Below are 20,123 nucleotides of genomic sequence, written 5' to 3' on the forward strand. Positions count from 1 at the left end.
GATCTGCCATTTTTCTGAGTCTCTCTCTCTCTCTCTCTTTTTAAAGATTTTATTTATTTGACAGAGAGACAGCAAGAGAGAGAGAGCACAAGCACGGGGACTGGGAGAGGGTGAAGCAGGCTCCTGCTGAGCAGGGAGCTAGATGCGGGCTCGATCCTAGGACCCTGGGATCATGACCTGAGCCAAAGGCAGACGCTTAATGACTGAGCCAGCCAGGTACTTCAATTTTTCTGAGTCTTTAAGCAATTCCAAGTCAGATAAGTTTGCTAAAATATCTCAAGCCTACCATGGTTTGAATCAAACACGTAGATTCTGAAGAATCTGAAGAAACTTTTTTTTTAATGTGCAATTCATTTCAGAGTCATGAGTTATTTTCATTATGTAGTTTTTATTTTAGACGAACATTACTGTAAAAAAAAGTTCACCTGGAATAAAATCCATTTAAAAACAAAACAAAACAAAACCACAGCATCAGTATCAGTATACAGTTAATGAATTGGCTTAAACAAGATTAACCACATGACAGGTTCACTTTATCTGCAGGAGCTTTTCACATTAAGCTGTTGAAGCAAAAATAAAATATGCTGAAACATATACAGAAGGATAAATCTATGGAAAAACTAGTATTTCCCATTGGGGGCATGATTTTAGCCAAATAGTTTATGGCATTTTGCACTAAAGGAACTGCAGTGTCAGCTGCAAAAAACAAAATATAACCCATCTGTAAGGCCATAGGAATGAATTATAATAATTAAGTTCACATTTTTAAAAAGGTAAGAAAATGAAACCAGAAGTTCTATTAGTTCTTGGCAATAAAAAATGCAATCGCGTATGGCACAAGCATTTCAAAAAATGAAGTAAAATTTGAAAATATCCCTAAAATAATTATTTGCTGATATTCACTTCTGTAAATTTCAGTCATTTAGAATTTTTTCAGACTGAACAGGACTCGTATTAATTTTATTAGTCTTAAAAAAAAGAAGACTGATTCTCTGTAAAATTGTGCTGGGATTTAAAATTTTATTAGCATATTCCCTCTAGGTCCCTCTAGGACAAGAAATTTCTCTTCTCTCTCTCTCTCTCTCTCTTTTTTTTTTTTTTTTGGACATTCCATTTCCCTCCCTTCTTTGCATATAACAAGAAGGGAAAAGGAATGTCTTTTCTGTTAGAAGAAAAATTCTAAAAAACCTGATGGCAGAAATGAGTGCTTAAAATCTGAGATAAGTAAACCAACATAATGAAATGCTGTATTAAAATTTGAAGCTTAAAAGCTCATCTTTAAAGATTAAGTACTAAATTTATAAAGAAAGCTAAGTCATGAACTAGAAAAAAAAATCTGCTTAAATGCATCACTTACTGTTCACAGGAAAAACTTTATAAGTCAATACAGATTCTCAGCATTCAGAATCTGTAAAATGGAATTATAATCTCTTACTTAGAAATTTCTGCAAACGTTCATCTATATTGCACAGCTAAATTTCTTAAGGGAGACAGGGAGATCATACCTTGTTTGCACTAGTGGCTATGACATGTATGCTCTATTCTAGAGTAAGCTATCTCCTACCTTTTCCAATGATGTCTTTAGTCCAAAACAAAACATATAATCTAAATGGTGTTGGAGGCTTCAAGGCTGGCTCACTGGTTTTCTACCAGGTATTAGAATACTAGTTAGCTAAATGAGGTATAATGAAAAAATAGTCCTTCAAAGTAAAGAGTATAGTCTTCTGAACATTTATAACAAAGACTGCACAAAATGTTCATGTAAATAGTAAGAAACCCTGCAGCACCTCCTAACCGATGCACAGGTGGATTATTTTCTCATAATCTGTACGAAGTAAAACATAGCTAAAATAAATTCCCAGTGAAACGTTTTACAATCAACTGGTTTACATGCTACTGAGTTACAGCACATTTTCAGTGTCTGAAATCCTCAGACTCTACTTGAAAAGGTCTAGTCCAATCATTGTCAAGAATCAGCACACTGATAGTCACGTGCAGCCCCCGAACCACAAATACTGCTGCCAACGCCTTTCTGTACCTTGTCCGTAAGACCACAAACATGTTAACACAAACTAGCTTTCTTCAGTTTCAGCAGGGAACAGACAATTATCTGTCACTAAATTCATCTACACATAGAAAAAATAATGCACTATATGTACATTATTAAGCAAAGTGGAATATTTATTGGGTCATTTTACCATGCAGAAAGTGAACTTCCTATGGTCTTAGCTCAAATTATATACAATTTAGCAAAGCTAAACATAAGAAAATAGCAAGGACGATTTATTTCTATATAACAGAGGATCTACCTCCAAATTGCTGCTACTTCAAAGAGCACTTTTAGACTCATCTAACTTTTACAGGCTCTTTCAAAGGGAAGATCGTGGAGACTAACTATTAACCCACATCAGACAAAAGAAGAGAGAAGGAATGAAACAAAAGCAAAGCATTGTGTTTAAAAAGAAAAAACAAAAAAACAAAAGCTAACCACAGAATATGTCAGTTTTGGTTTGCAGACAACCCCTGAGATATAAACCAAAGTGTTAAGACACCAAATAGTCAGAGGTAAATTACTAGGAGAATTACATTCATACATGGTGTCCTAGCACTTGCCTTTTAGAAAGTATTTCGTTACCATTCAGAAAGCTTAACTGCTTGGATCTTTTTCAGAAAATTAGTAAATAAGAAATGGTTCTAAGAAATTATTTTTTCTTTCCAAAAATTGAGCTAATTTTAATATGGTAGATGTACAATCAACTTTCAATCAAGCAACTACTGATTAGACTGGGACATAACCAGGTGCCTGTAGGCCTATAGGTAAATACAAGCAAACAAAATCAAGAAGGCTGAGATCTGCCAACATGAAGTTTAGTGTATCCATCAAAAATAGCTCTGGTATATTTGCAGCTGCTAAGCTGTACACAAGTTTTCAAACAATAGTAAAGGTCTGATGGGTCCAAGCATTCCAATTAGTTATGTCTTGATCTGAAGCAATCCATTTGCTTGAATCCATTGCTTGAACAAGCAATCCATTTCCATTTTCATCTCCACTCTCAACTCTCAAGCATGATGGTAACCTTCATGAAACAAAAAAAGCCTAACAGGAAGGATAATTATTGGCAGAATTCATTTCCCTAATCACCTATTCATTACTCCCTGCTGTATTATGACATCGAAGGCTAGAATAACAACAACATGATCTGAATTTGGCACATAAGTTAACGCTAAATAGCTTTTTATTTTTTTCTTATGTGAAGGTTTCATCTACAAAAGGTATCCCAGTACCACTGTCTGGTTAGAAAGGCAGCTGAGCTTTTGGCTGGTTTTGGCCCAAATGACTGGACCGAGTTCTATAACAATAAACCCAAACAGATGGAACCAGGTTCTACACATTCAATAACAGATGTTTTAAAATGGAAAGCCTTGCTCCTATTTTCTCTAACGAAAAGGCAAGACTTTTCCTAGAGGCTGTACTAGGTCTAATTACCTTTGTTTAAAGAAGAAGGAGGAGGAGGAGGAGGAGGAGGAGGAGAGGGAGAAGAAGAAGAAGGGAGCTCAAGTAAAAACAGAACAAAAAATCATTCTGTTTACCATTACAAAGAGCTACCTCTGTTACACTTGATATCAACAAGTTAATCTATCTCCCTATAGGTAAGCTTTCTACAAACAAAAATCTAAATCCAATACTTGTTAACTTTTGCAGACAGGGATCACAGTAGAGACTGGGTATTACAAACGAAACCAGCAAGTTAAAGAGTGAACTTAAGAAAAAATACATTGCATGGATTATGATGCTGATATGACAGAACGACAATAAGATGCTAAAATAAGATCTAAATGGTACATCTCTCTGCCTATGTAAAATTTCAGCTCAAGAAGTTCACAATTAGAAACAGACAACAATGTTCAAATACGTTATGTTTTTGATTACTGAGTGGTTACAAGAGGTCAAACATAGGAGAGAACAGTAAATATAACCCCCAGGAAACGCAATATTAAGGTGATTTCCAAATGTAGCTTCTAGTGATCAGAGAGGTAATCAATTGAAAAAGTGACTTATTCAGCTACCCAAACTTTCCAACAAAAAGGTCAGGAATGAAGCAAAATTCTAAATAACCTGAAGAAATAAAGGAATTATGGCCTCTGATGAATAGAAGGACATTTTAAATGAATTTTTAAGATCACTTTTATCAGAATTTAATGATTCTTATTTAAGGAAATCACAAATTAGAGCCCTTAAAAAAATTCTATCTGGCCACACGACCCAGACTAAACTTCTTTTAATTTTAGTATGTTAACCTGCTTTAAATGTTTTACTTTTCCAAACATCCCCAGGTGCACAAATTTGTCTAGAACTTATAATGAGGCAAAAGTGTGCAAATATGAGTCTGAAACTGTTCTGTAGCAGGGATAGGCTAACACTGATGTGCAAAGTGAAAAAGAAAAGATAGCAGCTTCTGGGACAAACCAAAGGAAAAACAAGTTAAGTCCTGCATTTGTCTCCACTTCATTGCTTCCATGTTTGAAAAAAGGAGCCTGTTAACTTGATAGGCCATGAGGCTGGAATCCACATGGCATTCTGTGTCGAGAAGTCTAGGTTCAGTGGTGCTCTCAGCAGCAGCCAGGCGGTGTGATTCTGAGGCTGGCTGACCTGTGCTTTCAGAGAAGCAGGAAAGGGTCCTTTAGGTGTGCTGCAGTCTCTCAGAAACTGAGTTCATCAAAGTAGCGAACAACGGAAGAAACTGGTCTTCTTTGATCGGTTCTCTGTTATTTTCACTGGTCCACCTGACCCTGATGAATTGCTGTCATTCTAAAAAAGGGAAGAAAGGGAAGATGAAGTTACCAAGGAAATAAAAGTTTCATGGTTTGATCCTGATTATCTAAAATGTACAAATGTCAAACTATGCCACATATGTGTCTTTGGTAGAGTATTTTATTAGAAAGGGGACTTGTCAGGCTCTGATGTTGTCCATATCTTTGGAAGTTGTGGATTAAAATGAGAAACATAACATATTTTAGGCTAGCACCTTTAAATTAATAATGTATTAGATGGGAAGCTCCCATTTCCAGTTCAGAAAAATAGCCACTGGAGTGTAAAGTTTCAAGGGTAATGATGGAAACAATGTTAGGATATTGGTATAGGCAATCCTCTAGAGGTAAGAACAGTTGCTAATGAAAAGTATGCAGTTATATTAAGGATTCTGGCGAAAACAAACTTTCAAGGTGCTCTTAACAATTCATCACTGACATCATTTCTAATTAAAGTGAACTTTAGCGGGGCGCCTGGGTGGCTCAGTGGGTTAAGCCGCTGCCTTCGGCTCGGGTCATGATCTCAGGGTCCTGGGATCGAGCCCTGCATCGGGCTCTCTGCTCCACAGGGAGCCTGCTTCCCTCTCTCTCTCTCTCTCTGCCTGCCTCTCTGCCTACTTGTGATCTCTGTCTGTCAAATAAATAAAATCTTTAAAAAAAAAAAGTTAAAAAAAAAAGTGAACTTTAGCAACTTTAAGATCATCATTACATGTACGTATAAATACCTGTCATGTTAAAACTAAACTAGAAAATTTCTTGGCAAAAATGTAATTTGTGTCATTATTATTTTAATTATGCTGGTCAAAATTCCATTAAGGACCACCTACAGAATTAGATGAAAGAATGGAAGCAGCCACCGTTCATAAGAAACAGAAATAAGAATCAAAATTCAATCAGGTGAATATGTGAGTCAGGAAAAAAATGAGTCACTGTGACTATGTTACAAACAGCCCTATCCTTTTAATCAAATAAATAAACAGCAAAAATAAGAAAAACAAACTTAACAAATAGCATAATGAAAGTAAAAAAAGTGATACGAACCATTTTTCTGTTGAGTTTTGTCATTATATCTCGTGCAAGTGTAAAAAATGCCTAAAGGTAAAACCAAAAATTTTATTAATGTATGTTTATATTTTATAAAATAGAAATGTAGAATGTTATCATTATTTCATTATAAAATATTATTTGACACTTTTTAATTGAGAAAAGAACATAACTGTAATGATAGTATATACCTGAATATTGTATCTTATTTTTCAATGATATCATGAACACTTTCCAGTATTATAAAACTGTCAATCATGGGCCACCTGGGTGGCTCAGTAGGTTGAGCATCTGACTCTTGGTTTCAGATCAGGTTGTGATCTTGGGGTCGTGGGACTGAGCTCTGTGCTCAGCATGGAGTCTGCTGGAGATTACCTCCCTCTCCTTTTCCCTCTTGCTCTGCTCCTCCCCCTGCTCGTGTATGTATGCTCTTTCTCTTGCTAAAATAAATAAATTAAATTAAATTAAAACCCTGTCATTCATTCACTCATCAAATATTTTCTGCACATAATACCTAGCACAAGTTCCTGATGCGACCCTTGCTGAGTAATAGGAACCTTCCTCAGTGCAACAAAAGCACCTGTGGGGGCAGAGGCTCTAGGTCACTGCAGGTCCTCAGAGCAGGGTGCAGTGTCTTGTCTTGGAGATGCTGAATATGTCTAATAATTGAATAAATTATGCTAGAGCTCTAGAATCTGTTTCCACAAAAATCTCTACCTTTTATCCCCAATATCCTCTCTTTCAAATTGCTTTCACTCTTGTACCTGAGAATTGTATCATCTTCTATGTCTTAGCTCAGCTCAATTCCCTACCGTGGAATTAAGTTCAAACAGAAAGAGGAAAAATCTGAGTAATCTCAGTGACATTTTGTGCCTAGTGTGCTGTAACCCAAATGAAGTATTTTTTTAAACCTATCATTTCTACTTTGTTTCTACAGAGCCAAGACTTTTTTTTTTTAAGACTTTATTTTTAAGTAATCTCTACACCCAATATGGGGCTTGAACTCACAACTCCAAGATCAAAAGACACATGCTCCACTGACTGAGCCAGCCAGGTGCCTCTCTACAGAGCCAAGACTCTTAAAGAATCTTTGGTTGTCTGCATGCTAAACTCACAACTGTCGGTCTCTTTATTCCCAACCACCCTATTGCCCCCAAAGATGTTCAGGAGAAGGTTTATGTCCAACCAAGTCAAAGAGAAACAGCATGATAACCACTCTCCTCACTTATTACCAATGTTGCACTGTCACACTGGTTACCTGTGAGTCTAAGTTTTGAAGGAAGCTCATCCCAGTTTCTAGGAAAAGCTAGCAACACTAAATTAAAACTCTGGGAAAGCTACTAATTTCTGCCAAATACCTGGTCAGAATAAACAGCTCGGGCAACTCCCAGCTCTGTACTGGCATAGCTCACAGCTCTCTGTAAGCCTCAGAGTGCAGCCACAAACAGAGACCTAAGCCTGCTCCATTAAGCCAGGGTACAGAGTTCACTTTGTGGAAGAAACCCTACCTGGGCCATCTCAGGGCACAAATTTTCTCCTGTTTCTACTTAAGAGGTTCCCCTCTTTCTGATGGAAGGAAATCCTTTAGTGGCAGCAGAAGGAAGCATTTTTCTGCTCCTCTATGCTTGTGTAAAGAAATCAACAGAAGCTTCCTGTTTCCTAACACCCATTAGCCAACCAGAAACAATTAGTGGTAGTTATTAAAAACACGAAGAAAAAGTTCTGACCGTGTCCCTTAGCTAATAAAGTCACTTAAATCTGAATTTTAAGCCATAATGGTTATGGTGGATGGTGGTAGTCTAAGAAATGAAATGTCTATAAAACCATCAGTATTACTATTCATTCAGATGCACGTATTAACACACACTTATCATTTTTACAAGTCTTAAGAATGTTATTAATGGGGCGCCTGGGTGGCTCAGTTGGTTAACCAACTGCCTTTGGCTCAGGTCATAATTCTGGAGTCCTGGGATCGAGTCCCGCATCGGGCTCCCTGCTCAGTGGGGAGTCTGCTTCTTCTTCCAACCCTCTCCCCTCTCATGCGCTCTCTCTCTCACTCTCAATCTCAAATAAATTCTAAAAAATTATTAATTAATTTATTTGTCAGAAAGAGAGAGAGCACAAGCAGGGGAAGCAGCAGGCAGAGGGAAACGCAGGTTCCCCGATGAGCAAGGAGCCCAGTGCAGGACTCGATCCCAGGACTCCAGGATCACCACCTGAGCTCAAGGCAGATATTTAACCAATAGAGCCACCCAGGCTTCCCTAAAAAATGTTTTTAAAAAAGAAAATATTATCAACCACTGCCCTTGGTAAAGAAAATTTATTCTTAGAAGACTCTAGATGATTTTTCTTTAACAACTTACTGAAAATTTATTAAAACTACTCTCTGATAAACACATTTATTTCTACCAAATGCTGTTGTGTTACAATGTATCATGCTCAATCTAAGGAAATCTGTTCAATAATCAGTTTAATTCTCTCTTGAGAGAGTACAGACATGAAAGTAATTAAGATTCTCCTGCTACAGGCTACTATAGGATGACACGAACCATGATAAATGAGCAGAAAACACTGTGCTTGTTCGGCGAGTGCAGGATTTCTGGCTTCCTAAACAAAGGGCAAAGCTGAGCTTGAACGGAACTTCTACCTTCTGCTCAGTGAATCTTAATCAAGCAATCTCATACAGCCCATGTGGGGGCTGGTTGCTAGAAATTCAACAACCTGGGTCCCCATAAAAATCAGAAGCACAAAAATTCACAAAATGGAGGGGGAGCTCACAGAAGGCATTCACTAAGAAAATGACAACTTTGGAGAGTTGCTTGAACATAAGCATCTAAGCTCTAACGTTACCCCATAACAGGTCACCGAACATTTCGTTCTTACCTCTTCTACGTTTGTACTGGATTTTGCACTTGTCTCCAAGAATTTAATCCCGTAGTCAATAGCTAACTGAAAGGCAAACAGAAACATTTAAATTTTGTTCATGTTGCTTCAACATATAAAGCATTTCCTTTTTCTAGGTTGTTCAAAGTCCCAACGGTAGAGGATCTAGTTGAAAACTCTTGTGGTTCTCAAATTTCTTTGCTTTCTTCTATGTGTTTGAATGTAGATAGCTAGCTTAATCATCATAAGTAAAATGGCAGTGCTTCCACTCAAGACATGACTTAAATTATTCTTTTGTTCTATTATGCTTTAGTTCTCTAATATGCTTACAAGAAAAAGCGTGAGACAGATACTTGCTCCTACCATTAATTTGGGATTCATTGACCCCTTTCACCTGCTCCCAAAGTACAACTCTCTAACAGTTACTATTCTGACTTTTAATTATTTTTTAATAAATGGTACATAAAGAATGAAAGCTTAAAAAACTAAGTACTCACTGCTTTCGTTTTTATTTGGTTTCTATTTCCATCTACTCCCAAAAAGTTCCCAGTTTATTTAAAATAGCAAGATTAAATGAATGTTCTTACAGAAAAATAGTTTGCAGTCAGATTTAAAAACAAAATACGTTTTGCATGCATCACTAAAAAAAGACCAAAGCAAAATTCTAAGACTTAAAAACTGAAGACTCTAAGTTAATTTAGAAAATATTATAGAAATAAATATGTATATGTAATAAATTCTTGCTTTTTTTTGCAGGGTACAAAATAGAAAACACCATAAATGACATCCATAGCTTGATGAATTAAAAGTAGTTTAATCAAAATGACCTAAATCTAATATGGTGTAAAACAGTTTTAGGCAAAAAATAATGAATTGGAATGTGATTACTGGTTAAGCTTCACCTATCTGATCGCTTTTAATTGAAGAGAATGATTTATTTGCCCTTTAAAACTGGGCATTTTCACACGGATATGGAAGAAATAGCCTGAACTCTCAGCTGCAGGAATCTGAAAAAGGACCAATTTGTATCTCCCAGAAAACAGCAAATTCTTCAGGAATGAGTCATGACTACACAATATATGGAGCTGGATCTCGAATACTAATTCATACTATTCAAGTATGGATTACATCTCTTTGTTGTTTTTTTTAAAGGATTAAAATACAGATATTCTTCAAACTGAAATCAATAATTAAGTAATACTAAGAAAATAACTGCTTTGTGTGAATAGATTCTAATCTTTACGCATTCTGTTCAAATTTACCTTCTCTCCTCTTTCTTTTGACACTTGTCTTTTGTCATTCATATCACATTTGTTACCCAGGATCATTCTTTCAACATCCGAGGAGGCATGCTATGGGGAGAAAATAGTACGTTGTAAAAACAGCCAGAGCAAAACACAGCTATTCAACAGACAAATCCTAACCTGTCAGAAACATATCCATAAATTTAATAATAAGAAAAATAATCTTTCGCTCCACACAAAGCCTGATGCAGGGAAAAATTTAAAAGATGGGAGGAGGGAAAAGGTACAGCATAAGAGCCTATGTGAACTTTTTCCCCAAAGGCTTACAGTCATTCTTGTGCCTTTTTTGGTACATGAACAAACAGAAGTAGAACTTCTGGTTATCCAACAACAAAACTTCCAAATACTAGTTTGGGTCAAAAAAGGAAAAAAGTAAGTACTGAGTAAGCCAATGAGGATAGTATTCTGGATTCTTAACTACTTAAAATATGAAATCTTGTCAGTTATTATTAATGTGTACAAAATGATTTTAAAGTCAGATTTCTTTCTGAAATGTTAAAGACATTAAAAAAAAGTCTTAATACCAGTCAATCTGGAATTAAACCAAATTTAAAATATCTAATGATAAAGAAAAGGTTAGAAGGGAAAAATGCTAAGTTGATGGAACAGGGAGATGTCTTTGCCAGTCAGACAGCAAGAGGCAGGGAGTCAGACTTTAAAGCTAGAGGAGCACAAGCAAGTCTCTTCTTTCTGGCCTCAGTTTTCAACATGGGTAAAATGGGAACTTGGATTAAATTATTTTCAAGATCCGACCCAAGTTTAAAATTTAGTGAGACTGCTCTGCTGTGTGTAGTTCCCTATTGGATACAGCGGTTCGACCTATGGCACCAGAGATCACTCTGGCTGTGCTCCTCAGAGCAAGGGGGCCTCAGCTGCCCCTGGTGTACTTCTCAGCAGCTTAGCTGCCTCTTCCAGAGAAAGGAGTCCTCCACAAGCACCCAGAAGGACTCCTCTCTTGTATCATCATTCTCCTTCATACATACCTCTTCAATGTTTCTTATCCAATTTTTAATATTGTCAAAGGACTTTTCATTTGTGATGTCATAGACCAGCATAATTCCCTGTAAGAAAAACCTTTATTGAGTACGTCATACATTTAAAGTTATAGAATACAGTGTCAGTGTACTCCTACCCTCCAGAAATCTTTGCTTTGTCCTTTGTCTTTTTAATTAAGAGATTTATAATAAAAATTTTAAAGTACAAAGAAGGAAAAACAAATTCTTCCACTGTCTCACTGTGTGAATAGTATGTAAACATTTTTTTTACAGTTTACTTTTAATGAATTAGTGATTATGGTGAGGGTGATACACTCTTTCTACCTGACTGCACATTGTAAGAATCAGTACCAAATGGAGCTAAAGGAGTGTTTCAGTTAAAACAGAGATAGTGACTAGAGAAAAAGGTAATCACTTCTGTTGTGTACTTTATTATTGCAAGTAGAAATGTCTTGCTTCTTACTCCTATACTAAGATCGTAACTATACTGCTTTAAAATTATTTCTTTTGGGGGCACCTGGGTGGCTCAGTGGGTTAAACCTCTGCCTTTGGCTCAGGTCATAATCTCAGGGTCCTGGGATCGAACCCCACATTGGGCTCTCTGCTCAGCGGGGAGCCTGCTTCCCCCTCTCTCTCTGCCTGCCTCTCTGCCTACTTGTGTGATCTCTCTCTGTCAAATAAATAAATAAAATCTTTTAAAAAATAAAGTAAAAAAAAAAGTTATTTCTTTTTATACTTAAAAAATAAAATCATTTCTTCAAATATGGGCTGATCAAAATATCACTATCCGTCTACATAAATTGCAGACACTTAAAACGTAATACATTTGTTATACAGGTTTAATGAAAGGCATGTCATTGTATTTTTGCGTGTCATCCTTGCGCAGGGGCCATGCTAATCTTCTCTGTATCGTTCCAATTTTAGTATATGTGCTGCCGAAGCGAGCACCATGTCATTGTATTTTTAAAGATCCTCATGTCTGGTTTTTTTTTTAAAGACTTTATTTATTTGACAGAGAGAGAGAGAGATCACAAGTAGGCAGAGCAGCAGGCAGAGGTCGGGGGGAAGCAAGCTCCCTGGTGAGCAGAAAGCCCGATGCGGGGCTCGATCCCAGGACCTGAGACCATGACCTGAGCCAAAGGCAGAGGCTTAACCCACTGAGCAACCCAGGCACCCCATGTCTGGTATTTCTAAACAGTTTATCTCCTAAATTTATCAACTGACACTTACATGGTAGCGATTCCAAAATCTGTATCACCAGACCACCCTCCTGTATTAAGTGCTAGATCTACCCATCTGTCTGTCCATTCAACAAATATTTAGTGAGCCCCCACTATGTGCCTGATCTTATACTTTGCGTTACCAGTAGTGGACAAGATAGACAAGGCCCCTTCCTCTTATGGCCAGCTAGCAAAGAAAACAATAAACCAATAATTACACAATTAGCTACAACTTTGGCAGTTGCTATGAAGTAGTATGGGGAATTTTGAGTACAGATGTGGCTAATCTGGCTAAGGGATGAGGTGGTCAGGGAAGGTTTCCCTGAGAAAATGACAGTAAAGCCAAGACCTGAGGTCTGAGTAGACTTGAACTGGGCCATAGGGCTGAGGCTGCGGTGAAGAGGGAAAGCCCACAGTGCCTGGCACACAGCAGAAATGTTAAGTACCCTGCTGACGAGAATGGCCCAGAACCCACTGGACTGAGTGAAAGAGGCAGCCTGGTAAGAGTTCATAGATCCAATGACAAAACGGCACAAGACGAAGCCGAAGAAAACACGGTCAGATGTGTTTTGGAGACCAATGACCAGATAGCAGCTCCCAAATGTCCCGTGTGGTCACCAAAAACTCAACTAAGTAAAACACAAGGCTGTCTTTGTCCCCTCCAAATCCTGTCTTCCTCCTTATACCCTTGTTTTGATAAAGGGTGATACAACCCTGCCAGCCAGCCCAAGCAGACCCTGAGACTTACCTCCTCACAGCCAGGGTCACTAAAACCTGTTATAGGCCCGAAAACCACACGATCTCCCGATTCTGACCCCTTAACTCCTAAGCCCGGTCTTATTCCTATTCTCGTCTATTAGTCTGAATTACCGTCATTGCCTTTAACTGGTCTCCCAGCTTCCACTAAGATATACAACTGCTCAGAATGTGTGGAGGAGTTCCAAAACATCTATAAACTAATAACCTGATGAGTATTACGAAGACCAGTGTCAAAGCATGCAGTTACTGAACAGAGAGCATAGAAAAACCCTTTAAATGTCTTGTTTTCACATCCCAAAACCTATCTCCCGCATTATGCTAGACTGTAGCTTGGATCCTAAAACCCTGAGAAATGAATATGCATGTTTTACTCTCACCTGAAGAGTTATAAAAACTCTCAAACACACTCACCATGGCTCCTCTATAGTATGCCGTTGTGATGGTTCGAAATCTTTCCTGACCTGCTGTGTCCCTAAAATTTGAAACAAAGGAGAAAGTGGTTTTAGAATTGTCACCAGCATTGCTGAGGAGAGACCTTAAGCTGTAGAGAGAATTCTGGGCAGCTCACAAAGGCAATGGTTTCAAGGGCAAGGCGAACGAGCTGCATAGGGAACATGCTGTGTGTCTGTGAGCTGGAGGCGGAGGTGGCCACAGAGGCCTGTCAGGAGCTCACAATGACTTTGATGGGAAACTTGGACCTTGATGATAAAAGCAGCAACGAGAAAATACATGGCCCTGCTAGGAACTGGCATGTTCTATTAGTCAAATACATGTGGGAGAGAACAGAGAATAGTTCTAAATTCTTGGACCCCTGCAAGTTGTTATAATCCTTTTTGTAAATGCCCGCTGATTAAGAAATTTTGCTCTCTGATTTCTGTACAGAGTCTGATTTCTGTACAAAGCAAGCAATGGGGTTGCACTTACTACTGTGTGAATTCTGCTCAGCAGAGCACACTAAAATGGATCTCCTCAAGAACTTTGTCAGCTGTAGAGCCTGGGATTAAATGGGAGCCTGGAGTTTCACACAGAATGGCTGAAAATGTTTCTGAACACTTTAAGATATGAACAAACCTCAAGACTATTACACGTTCATGTATTCTTGCTTTCTGGTTGGTGGCATTCTCTTAAAATTCATTCTGAAAAATTCAAAATTTCTCATACTTTGCTTGAAGTGATCCCTATAAAGGGAGTCAAATTTCCTTGATATCTGGGAAAATCAGTATTTCTAAATTTGCTATGCACCACCAGAACTAATTCTCTCCCTGTGCTACTAAGGCAAACGAAACTGTACAACTTAATTCCACAAAAGAGAGGCATTTGTGGAAATACACGTTGGTATACCAACCCAAATAAGAGATGGAGGCCCAAGGGAAATACAGCAAATTAAAAACATTAATACCTTAATGTTTATTTATACCTTAGAAAATACATTTGTCTGTGCTCATGTGAGACCCACTATAGCCCAGTGTAGCAGTAAAACACTTATCCTCATTCTGTAGAAGAGGCAACAGGCTCCTCTGGGCTATGGTCTACCACTGAACCGTTAAATGGCTCAGCCCCTTGAATGAATCTCAAGCATCCTTGGTCTCAGAGGTTTAGGGCAAGGCCAGGCTTCCCACCACAGTCATCTTCTGCCATTCTCTCACTGATCAGGATTAGATACCCAGAGCACCTGCTTGGTATATGGCAAACACACCATGCGGAAAACAGAAGCCAAGCATCTTGGAGCCAGTTAACCATATTTTGGTCTCACACACTACTGGATTTAGAATCAGCTCTGCAGTGAGGACAGAGGAGAAACCCCTGCCATACTAAATACAGGTCGTGAAGACTGAATGGAGTCTGCTGCTAAGAATGCTCTGATATTATATTTGGTTCTAATTAGCTGACTACCCACAGGCTCCTAGTAACAACTCTTATTCAATTCTTATTCATGGTCAGGACCGTTCAGCATTGAGTCAGAAATTCTCTTTGCTTCTCCCTTAGACTTTTTCTTTAGATCTTCAAAATATTTGGTCTCTTACTAAATATCAATAGATGAAAAGGGCAACCTACGGTAACCTTCACTATGTTTCCCAATGAATATACCAGGAACTATTATCCTGGGCTGATATGTAAAGCTGTCAAGATGCTCCAGATCTGGGGAGTTGTCTCAGCTTTATCAGTAACCCAGACAGAATTCCTCAGATGGACTTAACCACTCTTAAGTCCTAGGTTCTTCCTCTTTAAAGAAGGACCAGTGGATTTCAACATGATGCTCTAGTTATACCCTGGTTCTGAGATTCAAAGAAGAATGGCCTAAGGAAAAAGCTGATATATATTATTTTACTATTTTCCTGCCTGCTTCTTAATCTAGCCTGCTCTGAATTTCTAAGCTTTGACTACTGCTGTCATCATCACACATTAGATGGGTTCAGTGGTCCTCATTTTTTTTTTTTTTAATTTAAAGAGAAGCCACATGAAAGCAAATAATAAAATGTTAGATCTGCAGGGGCTCTTGGATATCTTCAGGCTCACCAACCAATTAACCAATGAGGAAAAACAGGACCTAAAAAGGGAAGCAATTGGCCCAAGCCCTCAGCTGAAAGGCAGAACCTAGAATCTAGATCTGTACTTAAAAAGAACCTGCTTAGGGCTCCTACCATGTGACAACTTTTGCCTTATCTGATTTCAAAGCTGCAACAAGTACAGTGAAAAAGTGTGTACACTCTTTAGATTTTCTTTCCTTCCTACAAAATTAGTGTCTGGGAAAAATGAGTTCTCAGATCTCTTCCAGGTTTAAGACCATTCCTTACCTTCCCATTCTTGGTGGAGATACCTTTCAATACTCACCCACTCCCCCTTGGTTGTGGTAAAGAAAAGATGTTTTAGCTCTCACAGTTTACCACTAACTTACCACAATTCACATTTTAATTCCCACTTTCCATTCCAATTAAGGTAGAAACTCTGTGTATAATTTTTTTTTAACTTACCATATCTGAAGCTTAATTTTCTTTCCATCCAGTTCTATCGTTCTGATTTTAAAATCAATTCCTGCCAGAAAAAGAAAAAGAAATGCTAAATTTCTCCAACTATAATCCAAGTCTTATTAGGAAAAGGACAAAGATTTCTATTGAAAAAGAAAGCTCTCCAACGCACTGGAAAATGTGAACACAGAGAGGGTGTGAATGGTATGTTTCCTCTGAATACAGGCTGAAGAAAGGAATGCTAATTACTCTGCGAAGAATTCCCACACATGTTAAATGCAATGTATTATATGCCTCATTATTTTGATACAAATGGATCACATCCCTCGAAGTGACATAATTTAGATAGACTGAGAACATGCCATATTCTCGGCTTCCTGAAATATACACAAACAATGATTCCTACCCTTCCTGCCCCAGTCTTCCCTAAAAAATGCCATGAGACCTCTTTAGAATGTCTTCCTCCATTTCCTGCCATGTATTCTTTAAAACCTACAAGTGGCTAAGGAGAAAAACAAAACCCTAAGGCCCCAAACTTGCCTATTTAGCTCAGGGACGGGAAAACCTACATATTTATTTTATACAGCTACCAAGTATCCTATGTACAATTTAATAAACATTTCCTGCTGCTTACAGGCTGGAGTTGAAATAGCTGAACTGTAGGATTACCTGGAGAACTTTAAAAACTATTTATGACTAGGTCTGTTCCTTTCCCCAAATTCTGAGATTCTGACTTCGTTGGTCAAGGGTAGGATCTGGGGCACCAGGGTGGCTCAGCATGTTAAACATCTGCCTTCGGCTCAGGTCATGATCTCAGGGTCCTGGGATTGAGACCCACATCGGGCTTCCTGCTCAACAGAGAGCCTGCTTCTTTCCCCCTCTATCCCCTGCTTATGTGCTCACTCTCTCTATCTCAAATAAAGGATGAAAATCTTTAAAAAGGAAAAAAAAAAAAAAGGTGGGGTAGGATCTATGCATTGGTAATTTTTAAAAGCTCTCCAGGTGATTCTAACCTGTAAGTAGCACTCAGATGGGCCAGACAGGTTCCATGTAAAAGACGTTTGGGGGCCCTGGCAGTTAAAAGTCCAACCCTCTCTTACCCATCCACCCCCCCCAACCCTGCACTATGGTAGTTCGAAACTTATTAGAAATTTCAATTACAAAGAACCACAAAGTCCTTGACAAATATCAGAATGCTCCACACTTATCAGGAATAAGCTGCTACTCTTTGAAGGGACAAGTTAATGAATACAACCTGGATGCAGTTTGCTAAATCTTTATCATCTGGCCACTCAGCTTTCAGATTTTTCTATTCTTTTGCATTCTGTTCAGAACCCCTTAAAAGCAGTTTCCATGACATTTCAAGAAAACGTGTCAATTATGTATCTTCTAAATTGACTTAAACATTAAATGCAGTTATGCTGGGAGGAGAAAAGCCTTCAACAGCTATGTTACTACAATGTTTCTACATATAAATATTGAGAGTACCCAAAAAAACTGCCACTTGGAGGCTCACTAAAATCTCAGTCATTCTCTATTCCTTTAAAACATTTAGGAAACTTTCTCCCGATCCAGCCTTTTGTTTTCTGTACTTGTTAGAAGAATCACCTTTCTGTAATCTGAGGAGGTTCTACCATTATCTGTAATACTTCACCATCTTTTCACTATTCAGAGGTGTTCAGTGTTGAGAAGAGTTGGGACGAGTGGTATTTAGCTTCTGTTTACACTGCTGTCAGGAGCCAGCTGATAGACAAATGCACAGAGCAGAGCCAAATTAGCACAACTAGAATTTCACTAATAATAGAAAATGTCGTTTATATTATTATTGAAAAGCAATAGACCTGAAAGTCCAAAGACCTAGACTATAGGTTGGGTTCTGTCACTGACACCTTTTGGGAGGTTCTTAACTGCTCTGAACCTCTGTATCTTCATCCAGAAAAAAAGGGTGAGGGGACTTAATTAAATAACATGTTTGAATGTGCTCTGGGAACTCTGAAATTCCGTATCAATGTAAGATATTACATATTCAGATGCTATTATCCTATAGCTCTTGTCACCTGGCGCATGAATTATGGTAACAGATTCCCAGGACTCGGTGCCAGCCTCTCTCCCTGGTCTAACTCCTCTCCATGCCACTGTGAGGATAACTGTCAACCATCTCTGAGGTAATGGCACCTCACTATTAAGGTGTGGGATCAATTTCCTCTGCCTGGCAATACAGCCTTTGTGAGGCACTGCTCTCCTGACCCTGCCACCCTCAGAGCCTCTCTCCAACTGCCCCCCACCTCCTCCCCTCTGCACATGCCTGGCTACCTCATGCAGCAGCCTTCCCTGAAGATGACACTCCACCCATGGGTCCTCCCCCATTTCCTCCCTCAGCTCTTTCCTTGGTCACGTCCATCCCTGACATGACAAGTCCTGGCTTAATCCTGTGTTATTTGGTTTTGTTACCATATTGCTCTGAATTACTCTCAAATCAAGCAAAGGGTCCATCCTCTCTTTGATAGTTTGACTGCATTCAGAAACACATATACAGTAGATAATAAAAGGTTAAATACTCTCATCTAAGTAATAAGTAAGTAAAGGTCACATTCTACTAAGTATGGGGAGAACTAAGAACAACTTGAAAGTTCAAAGTTTTCTTAGCATAATGTAGTAACAATAGTAAGGATGCTAAGAAATCTATTACAATATGAAAATCAAGATCTTATAATTAGTTTGACAATAACAGCAGTAGACTACAGGTAGATTAATATTCACTTTAAAGATAACTTCCTGAGACTACTCCAGAATTAGAATAACCAGCCATAATACAGTAATGTAATTATATCAATTAGGATGCTCTCTGCTGCAAATAATAGAAACCTCAAATCAAACTAGCTTAAGGTAATTTGTTGACTCATATAATAAGCCCAGTGATGAGTTGAGGTTCAGGGATGGCTCAGTCCAGTAGTTCCAGCTCATTTCTCTGTACCTCCTTTGGCTCTGCCCTCTTGGGAGTGTCAGTTTCATCCCCTGACTGGTAATGGTTCCTGACCACAAGAGCAATGCCGAGAAGAAAAGAGATCATCTTCCTGTGCCTCTCACTTCAAAGTGAGGAAATGTTTCCCCAAAGCCTCCAGCGACCTTTCCTTCATGTTTCACTTCTAGAACTATAGCCATGAGAATGTCATGTTCTAGAGGCTAATGCTGAGTTCCGGAACCAACCTCTGCCACCGGCAGTCACCAAGATTGGATTAAGCTAAACTCCTCCCTAAATTTAGATTGATCAAGACCCATCCCTGCAGCTGGGTCACTTCCCTGACCCCAGGATGGCTAAAAATAGGAGAGAATGGAAAAGCTGTTGAATTGATCACGATATCTGTTAGAATGATACTCCAATCTATTAATTAGTAAAATTTTGTGTTCACAGCTATAGGAAATGGACAAATCATAACAGCCTGATGTGTAGGTTACCAGGTTTGATAATAACTCTAGTACTTCATCTAGCGTTCAGCCACTAACAGACAATATGAAGGAAAAAAATGACAATGAGCAACCCAGGTAGTTGCCACGACATCTCTGCACTAATCCACGATCTTCACAGCCTGCAAGTCCCTGAGACTATAGTTCCAAAGCACTGGCCTGTATCCTAGCCTCAGGTGATGAGAGACTGCAAAGAAGGAGGGGGCTATCAGATCAACAGCAGCAAGAACCGCAGCTCATTCTGGCAGGAAGGGAGCAACTTTTTTTTTTTTTTTTAATTTAAAAAGACCATACGATCTCAAAAATACAGCTTCTGAAGGGCATTACGCTTAGAGTAAAAAAAAGCCCTTCATATTTCAACAGTCTTTTAGAAAGCATCATTTCTTGGCAGCACATAATACAATAATTCATGTTCAAAATGACGACCCTGAGTCATCCCAACTCATGAGCAATCCCTCGGCCTGCCCAGCTGGCAACACAGCCCAACATCTACTCTCAGGAGACAAGACTCCAACACTGCTTCCATGTTTACTAGAATAAGCCCGACCATTAACTTCTTGATGGCTTTAAAGCAGTGCCAGTTTTGTCATTAATATTTATCTAGTCAATAGAATAGGAAATCTACATGGTAAGAAAACATTCCCAAGGGACTCAAAGTCATTTTCATTTTGAATTTAA

The 20,123-nt window shown here is 38.5% G+C and overlaps 1 protein-coding gene across 1 annotated transcript in view; it reads right to left on the reverse strand.

Moving 5' to 3' along the window:
• Positions 1-368: 368 nt before the first annotated feature.
• Positions 369-20,123, reverse strand: part of RAB8B (RAB8B, member RAS oncogene family) — a 59,860-nt gene continuing 40,105 nt past the window's right edge. Inside the window, exons 2-8 of the mRNA XM_082737293.1 lie at positions 15,987-16,047; positions 13,426-13,486; positions 11,024-11,101; positions 9,999-10,088; positions 8,737-8,802; positions 5,851-5,901; positions 369-4,810 (exon numbers count right to left, since the gene is read on the reverse strand). Coding sequence (XP_082593419.1) covers positions 4,718-4,810; positions 5,851-5,901; positions 8,737-8,802; positions 9,999-10,088; positions 11,024-11,101; positions 13,426-13,486; positions 15,987-16,047 — 500 coding nt within the window. The 3' untranslated portion in view covers positions 369-4,717. The remainder of the gene's footprint in view (positions 4,811-5,850; positions 5,902-8,736; positions 8,803-9,998; positions 10,089-11,023; positions 11,102-13,425; positions 13,487-15,986; positions 16,048-20,123) is intronic.

Source organism: Mustela nivalis, assembly GCF_964662115.1.
Source record: "Mustela nivalis genome assembly, chromosome: 6".
Lineage (NCBI taxonomy): Eukaryota > Metazoa > Chordata > Mammalia > Carnivora > Mustelidae > Mustela > Mustela nivalis.